This window comes from Malus sylvestris, chromosome 16 (assembly GCF_916048215.2).
Source record: "Malus sylvestris chromosome 16, drMalSylv7.2, whole genome shotgun sequence".
Taxonomy (NCBI): Eukaryota; Viridiplantae; Streptophyta; class Magnoliopsida; order Rosales; family Rosaceae; genus Malus; species Malus sylvestris.
In genome coordinates, this window is record NC_062275.1 from 4,680,617 (window position 1) to 4,704,284 (window position 23,668).

The 23,668-nt window shown below is 36.2% G+C and overlaps 4 protein-coding genes across 4 annotated transcripts; all 4 read right to left on the minus strand.

Annotated features, from left to right (window-relative positions):
* Positions 1 to 2,855: 2,855 nt before the first annotated feature.
* Positions 2,856 to 4,245, minus strand: LOC126607812 (ribonuclease 3-like). The gene is made up of 5 exons (XM_050275529.1): positions 4,212 to 4,245; positions 4,080 to 4,100; positions 3,980 to 4,000; positions 3,180 to 3,256; positions 2,856 to 2,972 (listed from the first exon to the last, which is right to left on the minus strand). The coding sequence occupies exons 1-5, from the start codon at positions 4,243 to 4,245 to the stop codon at positions 2,856 to 2,858; spliced, it is 270 nt and encodes an 89-aa protein (XP_050131486.1).
* A 1,546-nt stretch (positions 4,246 to 5,791) lies between these two features.
* On the minus strand, positions 5,792 to 7,721 carry LOC126607143 (extracellular ribonuclease LE-like). The gene is made up of 4 exons (XM_050274609.1): positions 7,531 to 7,721; positions 7,243 to 7,398; positions 6,310 to 6,508; positions 5,792 to 6,121 (listed from the first exon to the last, which is right to left on the minus strand). The coding sequence occupies exons 1-4, from the start codon at positions 7,630 to 7,632 to the stop codon at positions 5,898 to 5,900; spliced, it is 681 nt and encodes a 226-aa protein (XP_050130566.1). The 5' UTR covers positions 7,633 to 7,721; the 3' UTR covers positions 5,792 to 5,897.
* A 2,357-nt stretch (positions 7,722 to 10,078) lies between these two features.
* LOC126607144 (extracellular ribonuclease LE-like) lies at positions 10,079 to 16,382 on the minus strand. The gene is made up of 5 exons (XM_050274610.1): positions 16,348 to 16,382; positions 10,981 to 11,053; positions 10,747 to 10,902; positions 10,437 to 10,635; positions 10,079 to 10,333 (listed from the first exon to the last, which is right to left on the minus strand). Exons 1-5 carry the CDS (start codon positions 16,380 to 16,382, stop codon positions 10,110 to 10,112), a joined length of 687 nt encoding a protein of 228 aa, XP_050130567.1. The 3' UTR covers positions 10,079 to 10,109.
* Positions 16,383 to 20,476: 4,094 nt separating this feature from the next.
* Positions 20,477 to 22,749, minus strand: LOC126607134 (amino acid transporter AVT1I-like). The gene is made up of 3 exons (XM_050274588.1): positions 22,464 to 22,749; positions 21,325 to 21,932; positions 20,477 to 21,029 (listed from the first exon to the last, which is right to left on the minus strand). Exons 1-3 carry the CDS (start codon positions 22,579 to 22,581, stop codon positions 20,517 to 20,519), a joined length of 1,239 nt encoding a protein of 412 aa, XP_050130545.1. The 5' UTR covers positions 22,582 to 22,749; the 3' UTR covers positions 20,477 to 20,516.
* Positions 22,750 to 23,668: the final 919 nt, after the last annotated feature.

Consider the following 23,668-nt stretch of genomic DNA (forward strand, 5'->3'; position numbering starts at 1 on the left):
AACTAGACTTGACTGCTGTAAATTCAGCAGCGGCTACGGTTTATACCTAATTTTGACTGGACTCATATCTGAATTTTAATTATTTTAATCAAAACTAAGATACGTGTCCAACTGGAATTGAGGGTAAGCAGCAGCGAGTGTTCACCTTATTAAATAACGTTTTTCGGGGGATTAAATTTGGAATAGGACAGCCTACTAAAAATAAAATAGAACAGCTCAGGCACGTGTAGGGACGAAGAAACAGATCTCTATTGAAAAATGTAGGGATCCAGTAAACAATTGTTACTCAAATTATTTATAATTTGCCATATGTCAGCGCGTAATGTTTTAATGCTTTCTTTTTTTGTTTTTGAATAATATTTGAGTACTGACTAGTTGTATTTAAAAATGAAAACCTTTAAAGGAATGGATTTCTATTTAAAAAAAATAAATAAGGACATCCTCTTGACTGTTAAATTTAGCTTGAATGAAATTTTGTGGTTGAGATTCTGTGGCTTGTGATTTAATCTCAGCCACAGAATTTCATTAAAGTCAAATTTAATAGTCAAGAGAGTGTCCCCATTTTTTTTGAAAAATGGGGATCCCTTCCCTTAAACGGTCTGTTTAAAAATACCCACATATGTTCTTTTCCTACAACGTCAACTTTTGCCCCCTCATATCCTTGTTTGTTTTTATATTATTACCAGATATATTTTTATTATAATTTAGATTAGAGTAAATTGTAGCTATGGTCTCTTAACTTTAACGCAATTGGAGTAATGGTCCTTCAACTAAAAATTCATTACCACTAATCATTCAACTCATCAAAACATGCAGCTATGGTCCTTCAACTAAAAATATATTACCGTTGGCATCTCAACTTTAATTCAATTGGAGAAATGATCCCTTAACTTTAACCCAAGTGTAGCAATGGTCTTTCCAACATAACTCGATTTGACAAAAAATTTGACGTAGTTGACGAAAAGGACCATAATTACACACTTCGATGAGTTGAGGGACCCTAATTATATAAATGGTTATTCCAACATAACTTATTTTGACAAAATTTTGACGAAATTGATGAAAATGACTATAGCTACATATTTTGTTAAGTTGAGGGATCAATGGTAATGGATTTTTAGTTGAGAGATCATTGCTCCAATTTGATTAAAATTAAGGGATCATTGCTACAATTTACTTTTTAGAATAAAGGAAAAAGAAATGTTTAAATGCAAGATGCAATAGGTCGAAGAGATAGAGTCCGCTCATCACGAAAATCCATCACTTGCACCCTTATTTTGGTCTTTTGACCTTTCTTCTTAATGCTAACGTAGGGTTGCAACTTGGGCTGGGGCCAACCTGAACCTTCCCATGTTCAACCCAACTTTAAGTTTTTTTTTTAGTTATAACCCGCCCGAAACCCCCCCCCCCCCCCCAAAAATTTCAACCCGTTCATTGATTGGGTTGAGCTGTGCAACATGCTTCTCAATGACCTTTGCACCTTCGTGGAGGATTCACTAGTGACTTTTAATGGATTATGATAGAAAAGTGCATGGAGTTGCAATAAGCAATTGTTTTTCTGGCAGCCGTACTTTGATTTTTGCTCGAATAAGGCTTGTAATCTATGTCTGGTTGGGTACTAGCTTTGTTTTTCTGCAGGAGCTTCGAAGGACAAGACTTGAGTTGGGTACTAGCTTTGGTATTTCTTGTATTTTAATTCAAACTTCGCATGAACCCGATTAAAACTTGAAAAAGTTGAGCAACCCAAACCCAATTAAACTTGAGCCCGAATGAACCCAATCCCAAATTGTAAAAGTTGGGTTAGGATTGGGTTGACTTTCCAACCCATCCAACCCGCTTGAGTTGCACCTCTATGCTAATGAGTAATAACTTTTGTGTACCTTAGAGGTCATTTGATAACTATTTTATTTTCAGTTTTTTTCTTTTTGAAAACTGAAATCTTGTTTAACAACTATTTTTAGTTTTTAGTTTTCTAAAATATGAAAACTAAAAAAAAAAAAACCTAAGGTCGAATTTTGAAAAAAGAAGAAGAAGAAAGAAAGTAATTTTCAGTTTTTGAAAACTGAAACTAGTTACCATAGAAGATTTTAGTTTTCAAAAAAGTAGAAGTAAAAATTGAAAAACTGAAAACGAAATGATTATGAAACGGCTCTTGAATAAATTTAGTTGATTATGCTTTCATTTAAAAAAAACTAAAAGAATCCATCAACTCACGAAGCTTGGTAATTCATGATAAAATGAAACAATTTCACAGAGATAATACTTGGAGGCGTTATTGGGCCATATTTGAGAGAGATGGGCTAGGTAAGTCAAGGCGGTTTCGGACTTTGGAGCGTCGACATGCAATTCGGCCTAAGGATGTACTATCCACACACCTCATTTTACTTCTCACACATTCCTTGATAATTTTTGTCCGTTGATCTTCTTTAATTCATCAGATCCGACGGCCGAAAATTAAAAAGGTGTGTGAGAAGTAGAATGGGTTGTGTGGATATCACACCCCTTCGGCCTATTATGAAGTTGCGAGGTCCAAAACGGGTAAAAGGCCCAATTAAGGATGAAATCAGTTATATCATATATGAACCATGCATCACTCCAATTTATGACTTTTCCAAATTTCATAATTGTTAGATTGCTAAACGATATTCGATTAAGTGATTTTCTTAAGTATGAGACGAAACTGAATAATAAAGTAGAAAATGGAAAGTAGCCGGTATTTTTCTCGTGAAAATTTATGAAGTGAGTGCCTAGCTAGCTCAAAGCAACAGCAGCAGCCAAATTAACAGAAAAGATACATACAAGTAACAAATTACAAAGTAAAAGATTAGCCTGAAAGAATTACAACAATGCTTTAATCAAAATTTAGGGAACTGAACTTTGGAAGCACATCGTCCCCTTGGAAGGAGAGGACACTCAATGATGTCTTGGCCGGAAGTGTCGACGCACAAATAAACTTGGGCTGTGCCCAGCACCTTCTTTTATAGCTTCCGCTGTGCTCTCTAAGCTGTAAAGTTCATCATTTGAGTTCGTAAGTGTTGAGTAATATTACGAGATTTTTTTGGAAGCGGTCTCTGGTCAGCCCAAACTTTAGATTCAAACTCTATACATTCTAATGTTTTGAAATTAGTTAGTTAATTAATTACCAGCTTTTTTCAGGATTTGTAGAAGGTTACTTTTACTCTGAGTTTGAGGGCTGCTTCAAAGTAATTTTTCTGATCGAGCTCGGACTCGGAGCAAGTCCCGTGCTTTTCCCATTCTTGTTAAGACTGCTCAACAGTTTTTGAGATCTAATGCGATGTCTTGGCATGCCACGATGCGAGGGTTGCAGTGTCAAGACAAGCCATGATAAGCCATTCCAAGTGCGTAAAACGTCGGCAAAATGCATGCCAAGACATGTCATCGCATGCAAACAACGATGTTTTCGGTGTGTGGTTTACCTTCCTCAGCTTTACCTTGATGACATCATTCGCTTTCGAAATTCTCCTTTGAATTTTCTTTGATAAACCGGCTCTATCACTCGCTGATCACGTAAGCCTCTCTTTCTCTCCTTTCCTGATTTTTAGTTTCAATTTTCTAAATTTTCCGAGAAACCAAGTGGAGCATTAGGGTTTATAGAGAGAATGCATGGTGTGTCATGACATGCATTCTGCCGCCAATTTGTGACATTGTCATGTCGTGGCCAACATCGATGTTCTAGCGTGCCACGATTCGAGAGTTACCGTGTCAAGATAAGTCATGCCTAGTGCACAAAACGTCGGCAAAATACATGCCATGACATGTCATCGCATGCCAACAACGATGTGTTGGCGTGCCACGATGTGAGGGTTATTGTGTCAAGACAAGTCATGACACAGATCTTTTATTTGCACAACTTCTTGCCGGTAAGAATACGTTTAATATCTGAGCTGAATATTTACACAGCTTCTTACCGATAAGAACACGTTCATTATATGAGCTAAATATTTACATAGCTTCTTACCAGTAAGAACATGTTCATTATCTGAGCAGAATATTTACACAACTTCTTACCAGTAAAAACACTTCATATATCTGAGCTGAATATTTACACAGCTTTTTACCAGTAAGAACATGTTCATTATCTGAGCAGAATATTTACACAACTTCTTACCAGTAAAAACACTTCATATATTTCCTAGATTTTTTTTATTTTTTATTTTTTTTATTTTATGTAAATTACTCCATGCACAGACCAATTGATCTTTTCTCGTGATATACACGGACCATTGTTAGATTATTACATACACAGACCATTGATTAGGTTGATTCTTGTTTAAATAAACCATTGGTGGTCATATACATAATTATATACCTGAGATTTGTCGAATATGCTGTCGGAATTACAGTTAGAGGGGTAGCCGCCATCCGGGGATTAGTCTTTTAAGTAATTTATAAGATGGAGCGCAGGGCGAGCAAGTTACTTTCCAGGCCAATCTTAGAGGAAGTTAGCTGCAGGTTTTTCCTTGCTAGATCAGGCTTATCGGTGTTGCGTGTAAGTCATTTTTGCTTACGGACACGACTAATGGAGATATGGGCTTGTATTATACCTACCTGAGTAACACATTTTCAAATGAATTCCATTTAGTGTCAAGCCATACTAGATCAGATGGTGTCTAAGTGTTGGATTTTTATACTGCTTGTGGAGGAAAATTAGTGTCCAACCGACAGATCATGTGTCTATGAGATGCCACGCACCAAATCACCCTTCCATTTATATTGTGTTACTCAAACCCACCATTAATCACATATTTATAATGAATGTTGGATGCGTCGGTCGTAGACAAATTTTTTTCATAATTAAGGGTTTTTATCACAAATGGTCCCTAAAATTAACCCACTCCATCAAGATGGTGCCTGAAATTGAAAATCAATCAATGTAGTCCCTGAAATTGGGTGTCGCAAATCAATGTAGTCCTTCCGTCATAACTCCGTTAAAATTTATGTTATGTGCTCATGTGGCAAGTGACGTGGCACACTTTATATTAAAAAACTAATAAAATATTATTAAAAACTAAAAAAAAATCATTTAATATTTTTTAAATGTTAAAATAATAATTAATTATTTAAAATAAAAAAAAAATAAAAAAAAACCCATGTTTGTCAAACCCCACCCCACCCACCCCGTCCCCTTCTCCCCCAGCCCCTGCCACCCGACGAAGAAGAAGAGAAAAAAGAAAAAAATAAAAATAAACCCTTCTCGCCCACCCCCTGCAACCCGAAGAAGAAGAGAGAGAAAAAAAAAAAAAATCCTTTTCCCCCACCCCCTGCAACCCGAAGAAGAAGAAGAAGAGAAAAAAGAACAAGAAGAAAAAAATTATATATTAAATGATTTTTTTTTAATTTTTAATAATATTTTTTTAGTTTTTTAATATAAAGTGTGCCACGTCATTTGCCACATCAGCATATAACAGAATTTTTAACGAAATTATGACCGAAGGACTACATTGATTTGCGACACCCAATTTCAGGGACTACATTGATTGATTTTCAATTTCAGGAACCATCTTGATGGGGTGGGTCAATTTCAGAGACCATTTGTGATAAAAACCCTAATTATAATTATGTTTAGTGGCTAAGATATGACTCATACATTTTATGTCACGTTTGGTAACGTGACACCATGTCCAGTCCCAACCATCAAACGAACCCTCTGTATATGCTTGGCCATATTATGAAGACCCTTTTATTGAAAATTTTCCATTGTGAAAAGGAACTTGCATCAGCGCCACGAATACGTAGGAAAATCATAAGATAATTTCATGCATATATACGGTTGAAAACGGGAATACATCTATAATTCAAGATTAGTGAATGATGGATACATGAAATTTTAGACAAAGCTGATGCTGCTGTGATATCCGAGTCATCTTTCTACATATCTAAAAAGTTGGGAATTCAGTCTGTGCACCACACTGTCCATGGGGAAAAACAGGACACTCAATGAGGTCAGAACCAGAAGTGTCCACACACAAGTAAACCTGATAAAGTTGGCTGTTACCAGATTCATCCACATTGCATTCAATAAATGGAGTGAATCCAGTTGCATCTTTCACTGCCCCCGTGATGTTCTGTAGGGTGTATGAGTCCCCATTTGGCTGTATACCTGAAATATGTGATAACATTATATGTGTTTAATTGGATCGATGAACACGGAAAGATATTAGCATCAATAGTTACTGACATCAATGGCACAATATGAGGTGACTACAACTTTTAGCAACTAATAATCGTGTGTAATAGCTATTAGGCATTGGTAATTTAATCAGATTAGTTTGTTAATTCAATTGTTACCTGCACTTTCGAGGGCTTGGAGGAGGTTTATTTTCTTTTTGAGGTTAAGAGCAGCTTCAAAGTAACCGTGTTGGTCGATGACAGACTCTGAGCAGGTGCCATGTTTCTCCCATTCATGTGTCCAGAACGCTATGCCGCTGCTGCTTGGGCAAGCTAGTGTTGGCCATTCTTTTTGCATGCTGCTTCTTAGATCTGAAATCTGTGACATCATTTTCCATGATTGAAATAATTATAATTAGCATTTGGTGGCATCTAAAGGCTGATAACGTTCGTTAATTATCAAGATCTATATGTGTGTGTGTGTATTTATATATTGTAATAGTTATAAATTCTTCATTTTGTCAAACAACAGAAGATTAAAGTAGTATGAAAAAAATAGAATAAAAGATAAAACGAGCTATAAGGCACATTCCAGGCGATGGGGGCATTGCTTGCACAGTTGCGCGCAGGGGGTGTGAGATTTGAAACCAAACATCACGCCACAAAACCAAGTTTGAGCGAGATTACGTGGAGTTACTTGTTACATATAATTATGTGTTTATGGTTCTCATAACATGGCAGGTCACGTTAAGTAACTAATCACATGATGAGAGATAAACACATGATTATACACAATTAGCAAAAATGTGAACTTTCACCATGCTTTTATGCAGGACTTGTTCATATATCGATCAAGTGCATTTTTGTCCAATGAGATCTCGACCATTTCTTTACAATTTTAATACTGTTAGGTGCATTTTGACACATTTTTTAAGAAAGAATCGATGAAGTTGATGCCAAAATGACGAAATGTAACAGATTTGCATTATATGGCCGACCTTAACATGTAGAAAGAACTAGAAGATCGATAATTTTGATGCCAAAAAATATAAAACGAGGTCCTTATGGACATTTTCAAGATTATATTAATACAGCAAATTAGCAATTAGGTACCTCAGATTGATCAAAGGGGTTGCTAGGATCGCAGTTGGAGGGATATGAGCCGTCGTTGTAATTCGGCCAAAGCCCATGAATGCCGAAATCAGCTGCAGGCTTCCCTGTTGTTGGATAGCAGCAACTTGTCTTTGTGTCACAATATGATCCGGGCCACTGCATTACTCCAAAAAAAAAAAAAAAAAAACACACACACAACAATTACAAAATAATCGTAAGAACTAACGACCACATAGGTCAAGGGTTCGATTTCATCCAACGTAACATGAGATAGAATGTCCTGCTAACCTGCTGGACAAAGTAGAAGAAATCAAAATCTTCTGCAACGCAAACAACTGAAAGACATCCTATCAGTAAAAGCCTGACCAAGGTTGAGGGGTTGGACTTCATCTTTCTCACTCACTCTCTCTCTCTCTCTCTCTCTCTAAATTTCTCTCAATAGGTTATGGCGTTTGACTCTTGAGTTGAGACTGGTTAATTTGAAGAGGATGATAGTGTATATGACAGGGAGGTGATGAGCCGTATTTATAGGCAGAAATATGGAAAGGTTGAGGGGCCGAATATCCAGCCTTAATCATATGCTTTAATCTTAATTACCAAATTTATGAGGCGACAGCAATGCATTTTTACGTGTGCAACCGTTGCATGATGATTGTTATATTTCGGCTCACCTTTTCTGTAAAAACAAAAGTTTTTCCTTTCATATTTGTGGGATTTTTTCCTGTCTCTTTCATTTTTTCCTTATTTTTTGTTGGTTAAACTAATTAAAATTAGCCATTAATTAATTAAAATCTCAACGAGGGATTCTTCTGTGATCTTGGCAGATTTTTATTTTATTAAACGGAGGATTCAAAACTATTACAATAACTTATGAGAGGGGGGGGTTTGAACTTGGACTGCATGGGTAGAAACCGAAGATCTTATCAGCTAGCATATTGGGTTATATGCAAGAACGTTTCTGTAATTTTGGCAGATTGTGTTAAGCTCTTTAGCTAAGGTTTGAAACGGGTGTAAACAAGACATTCTGGTGCATAATGTATGACACACTGTTGGCCATATTTGTGACTTTTTGCGACCTCGATTAATAAAAGAATTATTTGAAATATTGTAAGCAGCTCTATATATAAATACTTGCACCAATTATCTGATGGAAATTTTGAATAGCCTTCCAAGTTATGTTGAGGAAGTAAAAGCTTTCACACTTGATTTGTTTCATTGAGGGCTGTTTTGGTATTGTTGTGCTTTGAAAAAAACTGTTGTGAGAATAAGCGGCTGTAAAATAAATCAGCAGAGTGTTTGGTAAACTTTTTTGTAAAAGTGCTTTTGGAAAAAAAAAAAGCAGTCTGATAGTGGGTCTTTTCATTAAAGGAGCACTGTAGCTCCGTGTGCTTTGAAAAAAAGCCAGTTTTCCAAAGCTGCAAATAGCTGCTTAAGCTTTTTCCTTTGATTTCAGCTTATTCTCACAGCAGCTTCCAAAATAAGCCCCCTTTTTTTTAGTTTACCAAACACCTAAACCCTTACAGCTTTTTTTCATGGGTGCTTTTTTTTTTAAGCACCTCACTCCCAAACCACCCCTAAATAAGAAAATATAAATCATGTGGGTGTAACATGCATGCATTTTTAAATGATCACCAATAAGATTGCCAAAATATTGAAATAGCGTGCCGTGATTTTCATACAATCCCTTCACATTGGAAAACTTGGCATTGATCAAGGATATTCTCTCAGCTCCATTCTGGCACCGATACGATGATGCCTTTTACATTGCATCAACACATCCAGAACAAAACTACGTTGTCCGACTAGCCAATATACGGCACAAGAGAGAACCGAATAAGACCAACTCTAAGTGTGTTAGCCATATTAATCTCATCACGTGTTTAGAACAAAATATTATTCTACATACAGTGTGCCGATTCTAGGATAGTCATATTAACCTCATCACTTAATTAGTTATGAGTCTGTTCACTTCTAATGTACAACTACACTGTATCTAGAATAGAATAGAAACAAAGGAAAACTAATGAAAAATGATTGAAAACTTGAGTTTTAACGAAAGTAACAAAAATGTGTTGTAAGTGAATAGTACCATAATTGACTTTTTAGAGTACAAATGTGATTTTTCGTTAAAGTGAACAGTACCGTGAGTGTTTTGTTAAAACTCCTAGAAACAATGTATCTAAAATAATACTTTTTTCTTAACGTCACAAATATACATATATATATATATATGTGTATGTATGTATGTATGTATTGCGTCAAACCTGAAGACTTATTTTAACCAAATGAAATGACAATCACTAAACTAAAAGTTAAATGAGGACAATATTTGACCTCTAAATTGAGGTTTTATTGGGGCCACAAATTTGAGCACACTTTTGTACATGATTTCGTTTTCAACTAACACAAATCAAATAGTGCCAAGAGTGGAGACAAATTGGAGAAGTATTATGTCTCGTTGTCCAGATTAGAAGTCATATGTCGACACCGTGAATAACCAAATTAACCATTACACTTCGTGGAATACTTTCATGCATATTTGTTGATTGTTTATAGGATTAGAAGTCATCAGGTGCTAAAGCCACCAATATGAAATGGTGAGCAATTGGGATTGGAGAAACTGAAAACTACAAAAATTAACAAAACAAATTTTATTGATGGATACACCAGAAGAGTACACTTATTTGTTGCAGCTAGAAAACTCACGAAGCACTTTGCTAGCTACTTATTAAGAAGTGAGAGAGCCCAATGTCCAATAAGAGAGCTGAAATAATGGAAATTCTACCACGCTCCAATAATACACCTGAATTTTTGGCCATCAAAGCTTGGTCCGAAGGATACTAGAAAATCTCATCATATTAAGGTAGCTAGAAGGAAGGGAACTCAATTTTGGAGGAGCATTTCGTCCCGGGCAGTACTGGACATTCAATAATGTTTGAGCCAGATGTGTCCACACAAATATAAACCTCATAAAGCTGGCTATTCCCAGATGCATCTTCGTTACATGTTATACCAGGAGTGTACCCAATTGCTGATTTTATAGCTTCTTTTATGCTGCTCAAGCTGTAAATATTCCCATCTGCTCGGATTCCTGCAGTAACAACGGTTCAATGATTTAAAAATTTACCTCCCAAAAATAGTAAATATATAGCTTAGGAAAAAAAAACCATAGAATAGTAATTAATAAAAATTACCAGCATTTTGAAGGATTTGGAAGATGTCTAAGTTTTCCTTGAGGTTGAGAGATGCCTCAAAGTAGCCATGTTGGTCAAGCACGGGCTCGGAGCATGTCCCATGTTTATTCCACTCATGTGCCCAAAACTTTGAGCCATTCCCGCTGGGGCATGCCAGTGTAGGCCAATCTGCTTGCAGTCTGCTTATCAGGTCCGAGATCTGCATAGATCATATATTACTTAGTTAGAACAAGCTGCGCATATATGGGTTAGGTCAGTTGGCTAGGATAGGATATCCATCCCATGACACCCTAGTTCTAATTATTACTACCTTCGATTCATCATAAGGGTTGTCAGAATCACAGTTGGATGGATAAGAACCGTCATTATAATTAGGCCAAAGCCCATGGATGCCGAATTCTTGTGCAGGTTTTCCTGTCGTTGGATAGCAACAACTTGCGTCGGTGTCACAGTAAGATCCCGGCCACTGCATTGCAACATATATCAAATTCCAGTCTTCACAACTGTAAATTAATGAAAAAATAAAACAAGCGGAAATATTCACCTGCTGTACAAAATAGAAAAAATCAAAACTCTGAGAAACAGAAACAACTGCTAGACACTGTATTATGAAGAGCCTGATGAACATCGAACGGTCGAATTTCGAATCCATCTCTCGGTTCCTTCCCTGATTTTTCTAGTTCAAGAATAGTATTGTTCAATGTGTTCAGTATTGTATCATGGTTTGCTATTTAAAGACAAAGTAGAACAATGTGTACAGAGAATTATATACAAACATAATGCTAGGTAGACCAATTTTTAAACTAAAATTGCAAATTATGTGATATGTTACCAATAATAAATAAGCACGTTAATCGACATTTCAATAATAACTCAATCATCATCAACAATATCAAATGATTTACAAAATATAATTTAAATGGATAGTCTCTCTAGCATTACCCATTAAACAACTTTCTCCCTCTCTAGATGAATCCCTATATTAAAAAGTGGATGGAGAGCATGATTGGGAACTCAGTTACGAAGCCCATAAAAATGTTATAATTTAAGGAATCGTGACCGTTCATCGTATATCGTGTAGTCATTTTTTGTTAGGTATTATTTATATTTAATTTAAAATTTTAAAATTTGAAATGATTTCTGACCACATGATGTACGATGAACGATCACGATCACGGGATCCCTAGGATTTTCAGGAAAAGGATCGGTCGAGGATCCTTTTCCATAATTTAATACATATTTTTGTGCATGGATCACATTCTTAAGTTTATTATGTCATAGAAGATTCTTAGGTCAAACTAAGACCACTTTGAGTTTATATGTGAACTCAAAAGTAAAAAAAAATTCTTACAAACTTCTTATAAGAACATATAAGGTCTCTTATTTTATTAATTTTGATATTTACATTCTTAACACGTCATCTCACGTGTGGGGCTAGCTCTAATATCATGAAGGAAAACGAGTTCCACTATAAAAATAATTGGCTATTGATGAGTCAATATTTTACTATATATTTTACCCTAATCTTAGTAATAATTTATTGATTATTTTGGTGAGATTTTGATAATTTGAATTATATTTCTAAAGTAGTACATTCAACTTCCTCCGGAGAAAAACATGATGAAACAGATGAATTTTGGAGTGATTCAAATTGGAGGACGTTCATGTGTCTCTCAACTTGTTCGTGTTAAAGTTTCATAATTTTCTATCAGGCGATTAGAAGGAGAGGAAGAGAACACACACACTCATTTGGATTGACGATTCAAGTTTATTTTCTAGGTGTTTTCTATCATTGTTCTTAATAATATTTATTTTATGATTGTTCATAACTAGTTTCGTTTGCTAGGATGAGGCCACACCTTTAGCAAGAATATGTAGTTTCTTTTCAATTCACTTATGATATTATGCATGCATGTTTTCAATTATTAATCACTGTTTTAAACTATCTAATTATCTTAGTGATTCGCGACCATTAGGATATTTAGAAAAGTAATTTGATGCAATTTTAGTCGAAAGGTTCCCTGAAATTGGCGCTAGTTTCTTGTGGTTAATAATTGTAATTTCACTTAGGATGAACACCACGTCTTAAGGGTTGCATGGTTTTTCAAAGGGTTTTCACAAAACTTAATGAGTCTTCATGTTCATATTTGATTCGAACGTCCGGACGGGTTGCATGTTAGATATGCGTTCTATGTTGGAGGTTCCAAGTAGGATATATATTAGGAAAACCTAACCTTTAAAATATGCATGCGTAATTCATAAATAATTGGAAGAATTACATAGGATTGTTAAGGTGACGGCATAATCCTGTAAGGATATAGACAATGGCTAGGATCATGCCATTTGTCCAAAGGTTGTAAACCTTAGTTAGATAGTTAGTTAGAGAGTTAGTCTTCTATATAAATACATCATTGTAATTACTTTGAGATTAAGAAAAAGATCAATATAACAGTTTGCAACTTCTCTCTCTAAAATCTTTTCTCTCTCTCTCTCTCTCTCTCTCTCTCTCTCTCTCTCTATTTCTTGAATTCTGATCTTCTCATTCAATCTTCCTCTGTCTACATTAACATGGTATCAATCGCCATTGTTTCTCGCGCTATGTTCTTCGATCGGCTGCTTCCACTCATCTTCTTGCTTTGTGATTTGCTTTCGCCGATCGTATATTGCTGCATTCTTGGTCGACTTTTGGTATCTTCTTTCTCTGTGATTTCTAGGGTTTCTGAATTTCCCGATCTCCCTCTTTCTGCCCCTATCAATTTGTGCACACCAGGTGTTTGTGATATTTCTTCTCTCCCATTTCTGTCTTAATTCTGCAAATATGGTTACTGCATCTCAATTACAAATTCTACAATCACTTATTACTGGCCTTATCTCTACAATTTCTACATCTGTGAATGTGAAGCTTGATGATTTTAATTACTTGAATTGGCATTTCCAAATGCAAATGCTACTTGAAGGGCACGAGATCATGAGATTTGTTGATGGCTCCACTCCCTGTCCATCTCGATATGTTACGTGTTTTGGTGTTGATGCTCCAAATTCGTCAACTCAATATGAGAATGAAGATTACATTATTTGGAAGATGCATGATCGGGCCCTTATGCAGTTGATTACTGCAGCTTTGTCACCGGTTGCGATTTCCTATGCTATTGGAAGCACAAGTGCTTGTGATCTTTGGACCCGGTTAAAGGAACAATTTTCTGTTGTATCTCGGACTAGTGTTTTTCAACTCAAGTCGAATCTTCAAACCATCAAGAAAGAGACTGATTTTGTGTCTCAAAATCTGCAACGGATTAATGAAGCTCGAGATTACTTGTCCACTGCTGGAGTTGCTTTTGCATATGAGGATATTGTTATCCTCGCCCTCAATGGATTACCTCCCTAGTATAATACGTTTCATAGTGTTAAAAGGGGTCGTGAGAGTGTAATCTCTCTCCAAGCATTTAGGGTGCAGCTTTTTGCTGAAGAACTGATTGTGGACAGTAATGCGAATTCTCAGTTTTTGTCTGCCATGGTGGCTAGTAACTCTGGTCCTAAATCCCATCAATCTAGTGGTGCTCATCCGGGGTTTTCAGGTCCTCATCCTGGTTCCGCTGGTGGGTATCAATCTTTTAATTTCAATAAGAAGGGTAAAGGAAAAACTAATCAAGGTTATAGGTATTTAAATCCTAGTCCCAGACAACAGTTTCCCAATCATGGTTCACCTTCAGCACCTGTTTTCTCTGGAGTGCTTGGACCCTCTCCATCCCAGTATATTGGACACTCCTCTATGCAGCAAGTACCTTGTTAACTCTGTAATCAGTTTGGCCATATTGCTCCATTTTGTCATTCAAAACAGTTGGAAAGACAAGGCTGCCAAATTTGTGACAAGACAAATTATACCACCTAGTATTGTTTTTTTTTCCAATGATAAATGTCCCAACTTTGGTGGTCCACACTACTCTTAAATATCTACCAATGAATATGCTCATTCAACACCAACTTTCTATTCTCAATCCAATATCCAGGATCTGCACACAGTATCTTCTCAGCCATCTTCAGCTCCTACATCACAGATTTGGCTTACTGACTCAGGAGCTACAAACCATATAACTGCTGATTTCAGTAACTTGTCATTGGCATCTCTTTATCCCTCTAATGAGACAGTGCAAAATGCTAATAGTGAAGGTTTGCAAGTTTCACACATTGGTAGCTCCATCATTCAAACACATGTGCGACCACTAAAATTGAATTCCATTATCTATGTGCCTAGGCTATCTCAAAATTTGTTATTAGTTCATCGCATTTATCTTGATAACAATTGTTGGTTAGTGTTTGATGCTTATTGTTTCTGGATTCAAGACAAAGCCACATGGATGATCTTGTACAAAGGATAATGCAGTAATCGACTATACCACATTCCATCACTTTCCAATCATCAATCATTTCATTCTCAAGGCCATTCTAAAGCTTCTGCATTGCTTGGACAACTTATTAGCTCAAATCTTTGGCATAGTAGGTTAAGGCATCCTTCAAATACCATTGCTTCTATCATGCTTACTTGTACAAAGGACATTGTTCATATGCTCTGTCATAGTTGTTTAGAGGGAAAGTTTACTAAATTGTCGTTTCAGTCTAGTGCACACAAATCTGTAATTCCTTTCGAAACTGTACACAATGACCTTTGGCTCCTTCTCCATGTAATTCCATTAATGGTTAAAAGTATTATGTAACTCTCATTGATGAGTGCACTAGATACTGTTGGTTGTTTCCTCTTGTCAATAAATCAAATTTCTTTGACATCTTTGTTGCCTTCTATTCCTTTGTGCAAACCCAATTCTCTGCTTGTATTAAGACTTTATAAACTAATGGTGGTGGTGAATATTGTAGCAATAAACTTCAAACTTTTCTTACCAATAAAGGTATACTTCATCATAGACCTTGTCCCTATACTCCAAAACAAAATGGCTTGGTCGAAAGAAAACATAGACACATTGTTGAAACCACTATCACATTGTTACAATCTGCCAAATTACCCTTCTCCTTCTGGACCTTTGCTTGTCAAGCTGTTGTATATCTTATAAATTGAATGCCTACACCATTTTTGAATAATTGTTCACCATTTGAAATGCTTTTTGGCACTCCTCATGTTTTGACACATCTTAAGGTGTTTGGGTGTTCCTGTTTTCCTTTATTAAGACCTTACATTCAGACAAAGTTATAAGCTAAAACCACAGAGTGTGTATTTCTTGGGTATGCATCAAATATAAGGGATTTATTTGTTTTAATGTGTTAAAAGGTAGGTTCTACATTTATAGACATGTCGTGTTTGATGAGACTAGATTTCCCTACCCTCACTTGTCTGCATTATCTAAGCACAAACCTATGACATCCTCTTCCTCTCAGTCATGGTCACCACTTTCAGTTCCTAATATGCACAATACCTTAGTTCCCTCTCAAACAAACCCAACACACTCACCTCTACCACCAAACTATCCACCTACTGAAATATTATCTTCCCCATCAGTTTCTTCTACATTACCCCATTTGTCACCAGCTTCACCAGCCAGTACCTCTTCTCAGTCCATTACTGCTACTGCAAGTTCTATTTCTCAACTCCCTATGAACTCTGAATTTAGTCCGAATTTACTTCAAGTGGTGTTACCACTTGCTCCACTTAATATGCATCATATGCAAACTAGAAGTAAGAATGGAATCATTAAGAAGAAGGTATTTTTCAGTCAAGTGGCTGAATCTCGTGATGTTGATTTAACTTTGGTGGAACGTACAACATATAAATCTGCAATGAAGGTACCCGTTTGGTACAAAGCAATGCATGAAGAGGTTAATGCATTGCATACACAACATACTTGGAGTCTTGTACATTTGCCTCCTCACAAGAACCTTGTTGGTTGTAAGTGGTTTTTCAAACTCAAAAAGAAATGAGATGGGACTGTGGCTAGGCATAAGGCTTGACTTGTTGCTAAGGGGTTTAGTCAAGAGCCTGGATTGAACTATGGTGAAACCTTTAGTCCCGTGGTTAAACCAACCACTGTGAGGTTAGTTATAGCCTTGGCAGCTCACTTCAATTGGACTCTTCGACAGTTGGATGTCAAGAATGTTTTTTTGCATGGTTTGTTTAATAAAGAAGTGTACATGTCTCAACCTCCTGGTTTTGGAGATCCTGTACATCCTGATTTGGTTTGTAAATTACACAAGTCACTATATGGATTGAAACAGGCTCCTAGAGCCTGGAATGACAGATTTACAAGCTTTCTTCCCACTCTTGGGTTTCAATCCACATATGCTGATTCTTCTTTATTTGTTAAGATTGTTGGCAGTGACATTGTGGTACTCATACTTTATGTCGATGCTATTATTATTACTGGCAGTTCTCATTCAGCTATTCAACAGGTGATCAACTCTTTAACCTCTGAGTTTGACATCAAGGACTTGGGGGAGCTCCATTATTTTTTAGGAATTAAGGTTCTCAAAACTGCTACAGGATTATTCTTGTCTCAGTCCAAATATATACTGGATTTGTTGCAGAAAGTTGAGATGGTAAATTGTAAGCCCTGTGACACCCTATGTTTACCTTACAATCGGTTGGTTAAAGATGATGGCACTCCCTATAATAATCCAACAGCATACCAGAGTATTGTTGAAGCCCTCTAATACCTCACTTTCACTCACCCGGACATTGCCTTCTCAATTCATCAAGTCTGTCAGTTTATGCAATCTCCAATGGTGTCACATTTTACAGCTGTAAAGAGGATTTTGAGGTATCTAAAGGGGACATTATATGTTGGCATCTCTTATACTCGAGGAGATTTAATACTGAAGGAATTTAGTGATGCAGATTGGGCTGGTGATCCCAATGATAGGTGTTCAACTACTAGTTTAGTTGTCTTCTTGGGCAATAACCCTATTTCTTGGTCCTCCAAGAAACAAAACACTGTTTCTCGTTCCTCAACGGAAGCAGAATACAGAGCTATGTCTACTACATTAGCTGAGCTTGATTGGATTCAACAGTTGCTAAAATTTATGCATCTCAAGCCTACTGTTCCTCTTGTTCTCTTATGTGACAATCTTTCTGCCATAGTATTGTCTTTTAATCTGGTTCAACACCAACGCACGAAGCACATTGAGATCGATGTACACTTTGTGTGTGAAAGGGTTGCTAAGAAGAAACTATGTGTTCAGTTTGTCTCCTCTCGAGAACAATTTGCAGATATTTTAACTAAGGGCCTTAGTACTCCTCTTTTTCAGTCTCATTGTTTCAACCTCATGCTCGGATCATCCACTCATGAGTTTGAGGGGGCATGTAAGGATATAGACAGTGGCTAGGATCATGCCATTTGTCCAAAGGTTGTAAACCTTCTAGGATCATGCCATTTGTCCAAAGGTTGTTAACCTTAGTTAGATAGTTAGTTAGAGAGTTAGTCTTCTATATACATACATCATTGTAATTACTTTGAGATTAAGAAAAAGATCAATATAATAGTTTGCAGCTTCTCTCTCTAAAATCTTTCTTTCTCTCTCTCTATTTCTTGAATTATGATCTTCTCCTTCAATCTTCCTCAGTCTACATTAACAAATTCTAGGGCTTGTACAAATTGATTTTCTTTAAATTGGTTTCTAGTTGATTTATTTAATTGTCTTTATTTTAAATTCGTTTTTATTATTTTAAATCTCAAAATCAATATTTTCCAAACTCTATTTTAAATAATTAATTAAGAGTTGGTTTTAAACACCAAATATTCATTCAATCCCTGTGGAAAACGACCTTGCTTGAGCCGTTTATACTACAACTACCTTGTTCTCTTGCAAGTATTTTGTGTGATTTTAACCTTCTTTTCATAGGTTCTAAAAATCCTATCCACTATATAAGAAATAGTCAAATTGCTTATAAACACATACAAGATCTCTTAATTCCTTGATATTCTTTTCAACTACAAATCAAATAGTTCCAAATTTCCAAGTGTGAAGACAAATGGAGAGAACCGATGTCTCTGTCCAATTTAAAAGTCATATACCATTACCGTGTATGGAATATTTGTAAACACGGGTGATTGTTTAAAGAATCATGCGTTGTGTCTAATGTGTAATAGTTATCTCTACGAGTGTTAATTTGGGTAACATGAGTTGGCGGTTATCTGCAATTTGGCAGAGCTATATATATGTTATGATAATTAATCTGGTTGGATTCTCACTTCACAATTGCACAATTGCAGTAGTTTAGAGTATCGCATTATCCAAAACGAGAGGAAAATTCTGATGGACAAGAACTTTTACATTGTAATGGTTTAGGAACATTGCCGATTCATCTCTCTTTCTCTCAGTGCCTTCTGGGATTTTTCGGTGTCACCATGTTTGATTTCGATGCATTCAATGGTTCATGTTAAATTTTTAAAGACAAACTGAACATTGTGTACATAAATATGACCTGCAAAAGAAATCAGAATTGTAAGTTGATTAGAGTCGTGCGCTTCTCTTTATGTTCTTAAGTTCGAATGTCCATGATTTAGTGTAGAATATTGTTTGTTCAAAAAAGAAATGGTACTAAGATTGCAATGTGACACTTTTAAGCGGCCTTCTTTGGTGCATGTTCAGGTGTGTCATTGCAATCATACTAACATGATTGTTGCACTTGAAGATCAACAGTGATGCTCGTCTTAATTCCGGAAGAGCATAGTTAATCGTAATTAACGGGAACAACTGGTTTAAGTTGTTACTCCCTAATATCAGAAACTCCACAGCTACCAAATATAGCTTGTTTGTATTATACTTGAATAATCCCGAAACTATCAAGCACCGGTCAACTTCATACGTTCAAGGACCCATTGAGGGATTCATGCTGAGACACCCCTACCGAAGCACAAGAGTTTTCTTCACCCAGGAGGCCAATCCCATCACGACACGTGGCAACATAAGAATAAAGCTCCTAGAGTCCCACATCGACCATGGATGAAAGCTGGAGACTCTCCTCAACTATAAAAGAAGACCATTCTCCTACAAATGGCAAATGTCATTATTGTACTTAAACTAGTTATTAGAACCCACTAATGATTATTATGCTTGAACCTATGTATTTATGTAATATTAATGAGAAATCCTCTACTCCGTGGACATAGCTAAATTTAGGGTGAACCACGTACGTCATGTGTTTGCTTCCCTATCTCTATCTCTTTACACACCATCATCACTAAGTGACCGGAGCAACCGAGCGAAAATTACAAACTTGACACTTTAATTTGTTCTAAAGTCTTCACTAGTTTTGCGCATCAACATAGCTCAAGGTACATAAAAATGGAGATGGTGAGTCTTACCTTCTGCCCATAAGCAGTTTTCCAATGTCGGGATAACTCTTGATCCGCCGATTCCCGTCCATGCATCGTTGTAGAAGCAACCCGGCATACCAACAAAAGAACTGCCAACTGGAAAAGAAGGATTAAGCTCAGCCACCCTCATTCAGAAAGTGCAAATGGAATTGATAGAATCCCAACTCTTTAAAACTTAAACAAGGCAATTAAGAATGTTTTGGACTAATAGGGTTCATACATGCTCAATAGCCAACTGAACTCATTTACGTTTGTTAAGAAAGTTAAAAATTAACGTGGCATGACAGAGAGAAAAAAGAGAGGAATTGACCTGATAGTGCTTAGCCTTTGGAAAAGTCAGTGTTGTCAGAACTGTTAGAATTGAGACACAAAAGAACCCCTATTTGTGCTTAGCCTTTGGGCACAAAACATCCTATTGTGTGCTATCATCAAAGGCAATGCCTATAGAGGGCACAAATAGAAATATAGTTGATGCACTGTTGCTATTGGTCTATGAGTACAATTGTTGGTGCTTTTTGACCTCAAAGGGCACAAATAATTTATTGTGTGCAGTGCTCATATTTTTGTAGTGTAAATTATTATTAGTAAAGCAGTGTAAAAAGTTAAAAGCCATGATCCGGATTTGAACGTCTTGAACGATAATTCATCGTCAAAAGTGCTTCTGCATAATTGCAGAAAATCGGAAAAGAATCGTGGTGAAAATTCTACTTGTTGCAGAAGTTTATCAGAGTCACTAATTAAAATGCTCCAATATATGATTTCAGAATTGTCTTACAATTTGTATCACAGAAATGTACGTACCCACTACGCCAACAAACGACCCTATAACCATAATCCCAACAATTACCACCAACTCGAACCCAAATCTCCGAGCAGCAACGTTAATCTTAAGGTAGAACAAGCACGGCAGCAAGACTGAGACCGTCACGCTCAAAGATGCGCCGACAAAAGCCATTAGGTAGCTAAAAAAAGGAATGGATAATGCCACAATTACGGTGCTAATTACAATTAAGGTTCGCACGAAGATGCTAATAGTTAGGCTGTTGCGAAAAGGGCGTGTATCCTCAATAGCAGCAGCAATTGGAGTGATTATAATTGCATACTTTGTGAGGGGATTAATTATAGTAATGTAAATTGCTATCCTTGAACTAATTTTTCGTATTGGAAGATTTAATGTGACTTGAGACTTCAAGTCTTGTCCGAACATCAAGTAACCCAAAACCGCCATTGATCCGTAGGTGATGGTGCTTACAACGAAGCAGAAAAGTAACACCTGCAATGAGGGGGGAAATGGACATGGTCAGATCAGTGCAAAAGATTTCAGGAAAATTGCACACAAAAGAACCCGTTACAAATTTTTGATCAAAAATCAACTTGAAGGAGACTAAACAGACAATAAGCCGTACGTGAATCACGATTTAATGCCTCTTTATAGTCCGCTTAAGTGTTCCTCTAGTTAGATACCAATTAAGTGTTCCTCTAGCTCAACTTTTTTTTTTTTTGGTCTTAAAAAATTGTCAATGTGCGCATGTTTCCCTGAATTTTAACCGCACTTTGAAAATACTGACCTTGGAGAATTTGCTTCTATCTTTCATGGAATTGCACAATGTGGGGAAAACTGCATGGCCACAATAGCAAAACAGGTACAAGCTCACAGCAGTAGGCAATCCTTTGAAATTCAGAAGAACATCTCCTTCATGAAACCCTACACCATCAACTGTGCCAACCCAAAACACGAAAGCAACCAAAAGAAGAGAAGCAAAAACCCCTCCGGCAGAAACATACGCCAACAATCCCAGATTCTTCAGCCATGTAGTTGGCAGAATTACAAGGGCAGTGAGCAAAACAAAGCATTGTTTGCCTCCAACTTTGAAGCCTGCCATGTTGAACCCCATGCTTGGGAACAACTGGTTTAAGTTGTCACCTTCTAGTATTAGAAACTCAACAGCTACCAAATACAGCTCAAGGTACATAAAAATGGAGATGGTGAGTCTTCCTTTCTGTCCATAAGCAACTTCTCCAATATCGGGATAACTCTTGATCCGCGGATTCCCGTCCATGCATCGTTGTAGAAGCAACCCGGTATACCAACAAAGAAGCGCCAACTGAAAAAGAAGGATCAAGCTCAGCCACCCTCCTTCAGAAAGTGCAAATGGAATTGATAGAATCCCAACTCCTGAAGAATTAAACAACGTGATTAACAATGGCAGAGCTAGAAATTTTTCACAAGGTGGGCTAGCTTAAAATTTTAAATCTTTATAAACAAAGAAACTTGATACTATATTTTTTACAATATCAGCTAGTTTAAGAAAATTTTCACAAGATGAGCCAAGAACTTTTCGTTATTCAAACAAATTCAAACTTGTACATGTACAAGAAGCGATGAGAAAAAGGATGTGAGAAAAATAGATGGTTTGTAAACTGTATTATATCATTAAACCTAGAGAATTCGAATCAGTGACTAAATATACGGTGGGCTACATTCGAAAATCAATAAAAATTACATGTAAAATTTTATTTTCTACCGAAAACTACCTGGGCTACAGCCCAAGGTAGCCCTTAATGTGGCTCCGCCAGTGGTGATTAAGAATGTTTTGAGCAAAAGAGGTTATACATGCTGGTCTAACCATCTGACCTAATTTACGTATGTCGTAATTAAAAAAATAAAAAATATGGTATGACAGAGAGGAAAAAGAGATAACTTTACCTGATAATGTGTTGAGACCATTGAAACATGTTCTGCAAAATGTTGTGCCTCCACAATTGGTTGGTTCCTGTGAGGGTAGGTTTTGGCTCTCAATTTTCTTTGCTTTAAGGCAGTCCATTTTTTTTGCTGCCCACTATGAAACTTTGGTTCCGATGAGAATGCAAGGGATATCCAGATATATAGTGCAAAAAGTTGACCAGCATTGCCAGAAATGATTGAATTTCAATAACAAATCATTTGTTCCTGGAAAAAATAAAAGGGAGGATGATGGTGAGGATGAGTAGATAGCCACACAAACAAACATCATAACCAATAAATTAAGGATCATGTTAGGACGACCAAATTTATAAACTAAATTTACAAATCAAATGATGTGTCATCAATAGGAAAAAAACACATTAATTAACACTTAAGTAACAATTCAATTATCAACAAACAAATAATTTGATTTACAAAATTTGGTTTAAAATTTTTATCTCATAACATTATCCATAAATTAAAGAGAGCATTAGCTAGGCAGCTTGCAATATTTGGAATTTATTAATGGTTGAAAATCACATGCCTATGTTGCTAAAGGTTTCAAAAGGAAACCCACTTACATGTCACAAACATTGATGTGGAAGAAATTAAGCTTACTTTCCCTGAGGGTCCATTTTGAGAGGAGACGTATGCCTTTTTTGTCATGCATTATTTGTGATATCATTAATAAGAGTTTGGAGCTGTGATTGGCACTCATACGTAAAAGTTATTCCACACTTCTCTTATTTATAGAATATTCTTGCAAATAGAACTTCTAAGAATGTCAATAACGGACCATAATTGTATTTCTTTATAGATAAAACTAACACCAATATTAGATTTTTTTTTTTTCAGCGTATTTCTTGTGTTTTTCATACACTAAAAAAATTAGTAATGACATTAGTTTTGTCCTCCAATTATCAATTGGAGGGATTTCACGTCATCAATCATGTAATTATTATTCGACCTAAAACAACACGTACTTGTTGATCTAGATATCAGCCAAATTAAGATAGTTGATTATAACAAAATTTTACCATATAGAAAAGTATTTAGGTTGTCAAGTAAGTTCTTTTCATGGGAAACAATGGCGAGTTTAACATTTTTTTATAAGCTTATTCTTCTATCTTAAACATATCTTTTTCCTTTTTATTCCTTATATATTCACACTCCCCGTTAGAATCAGA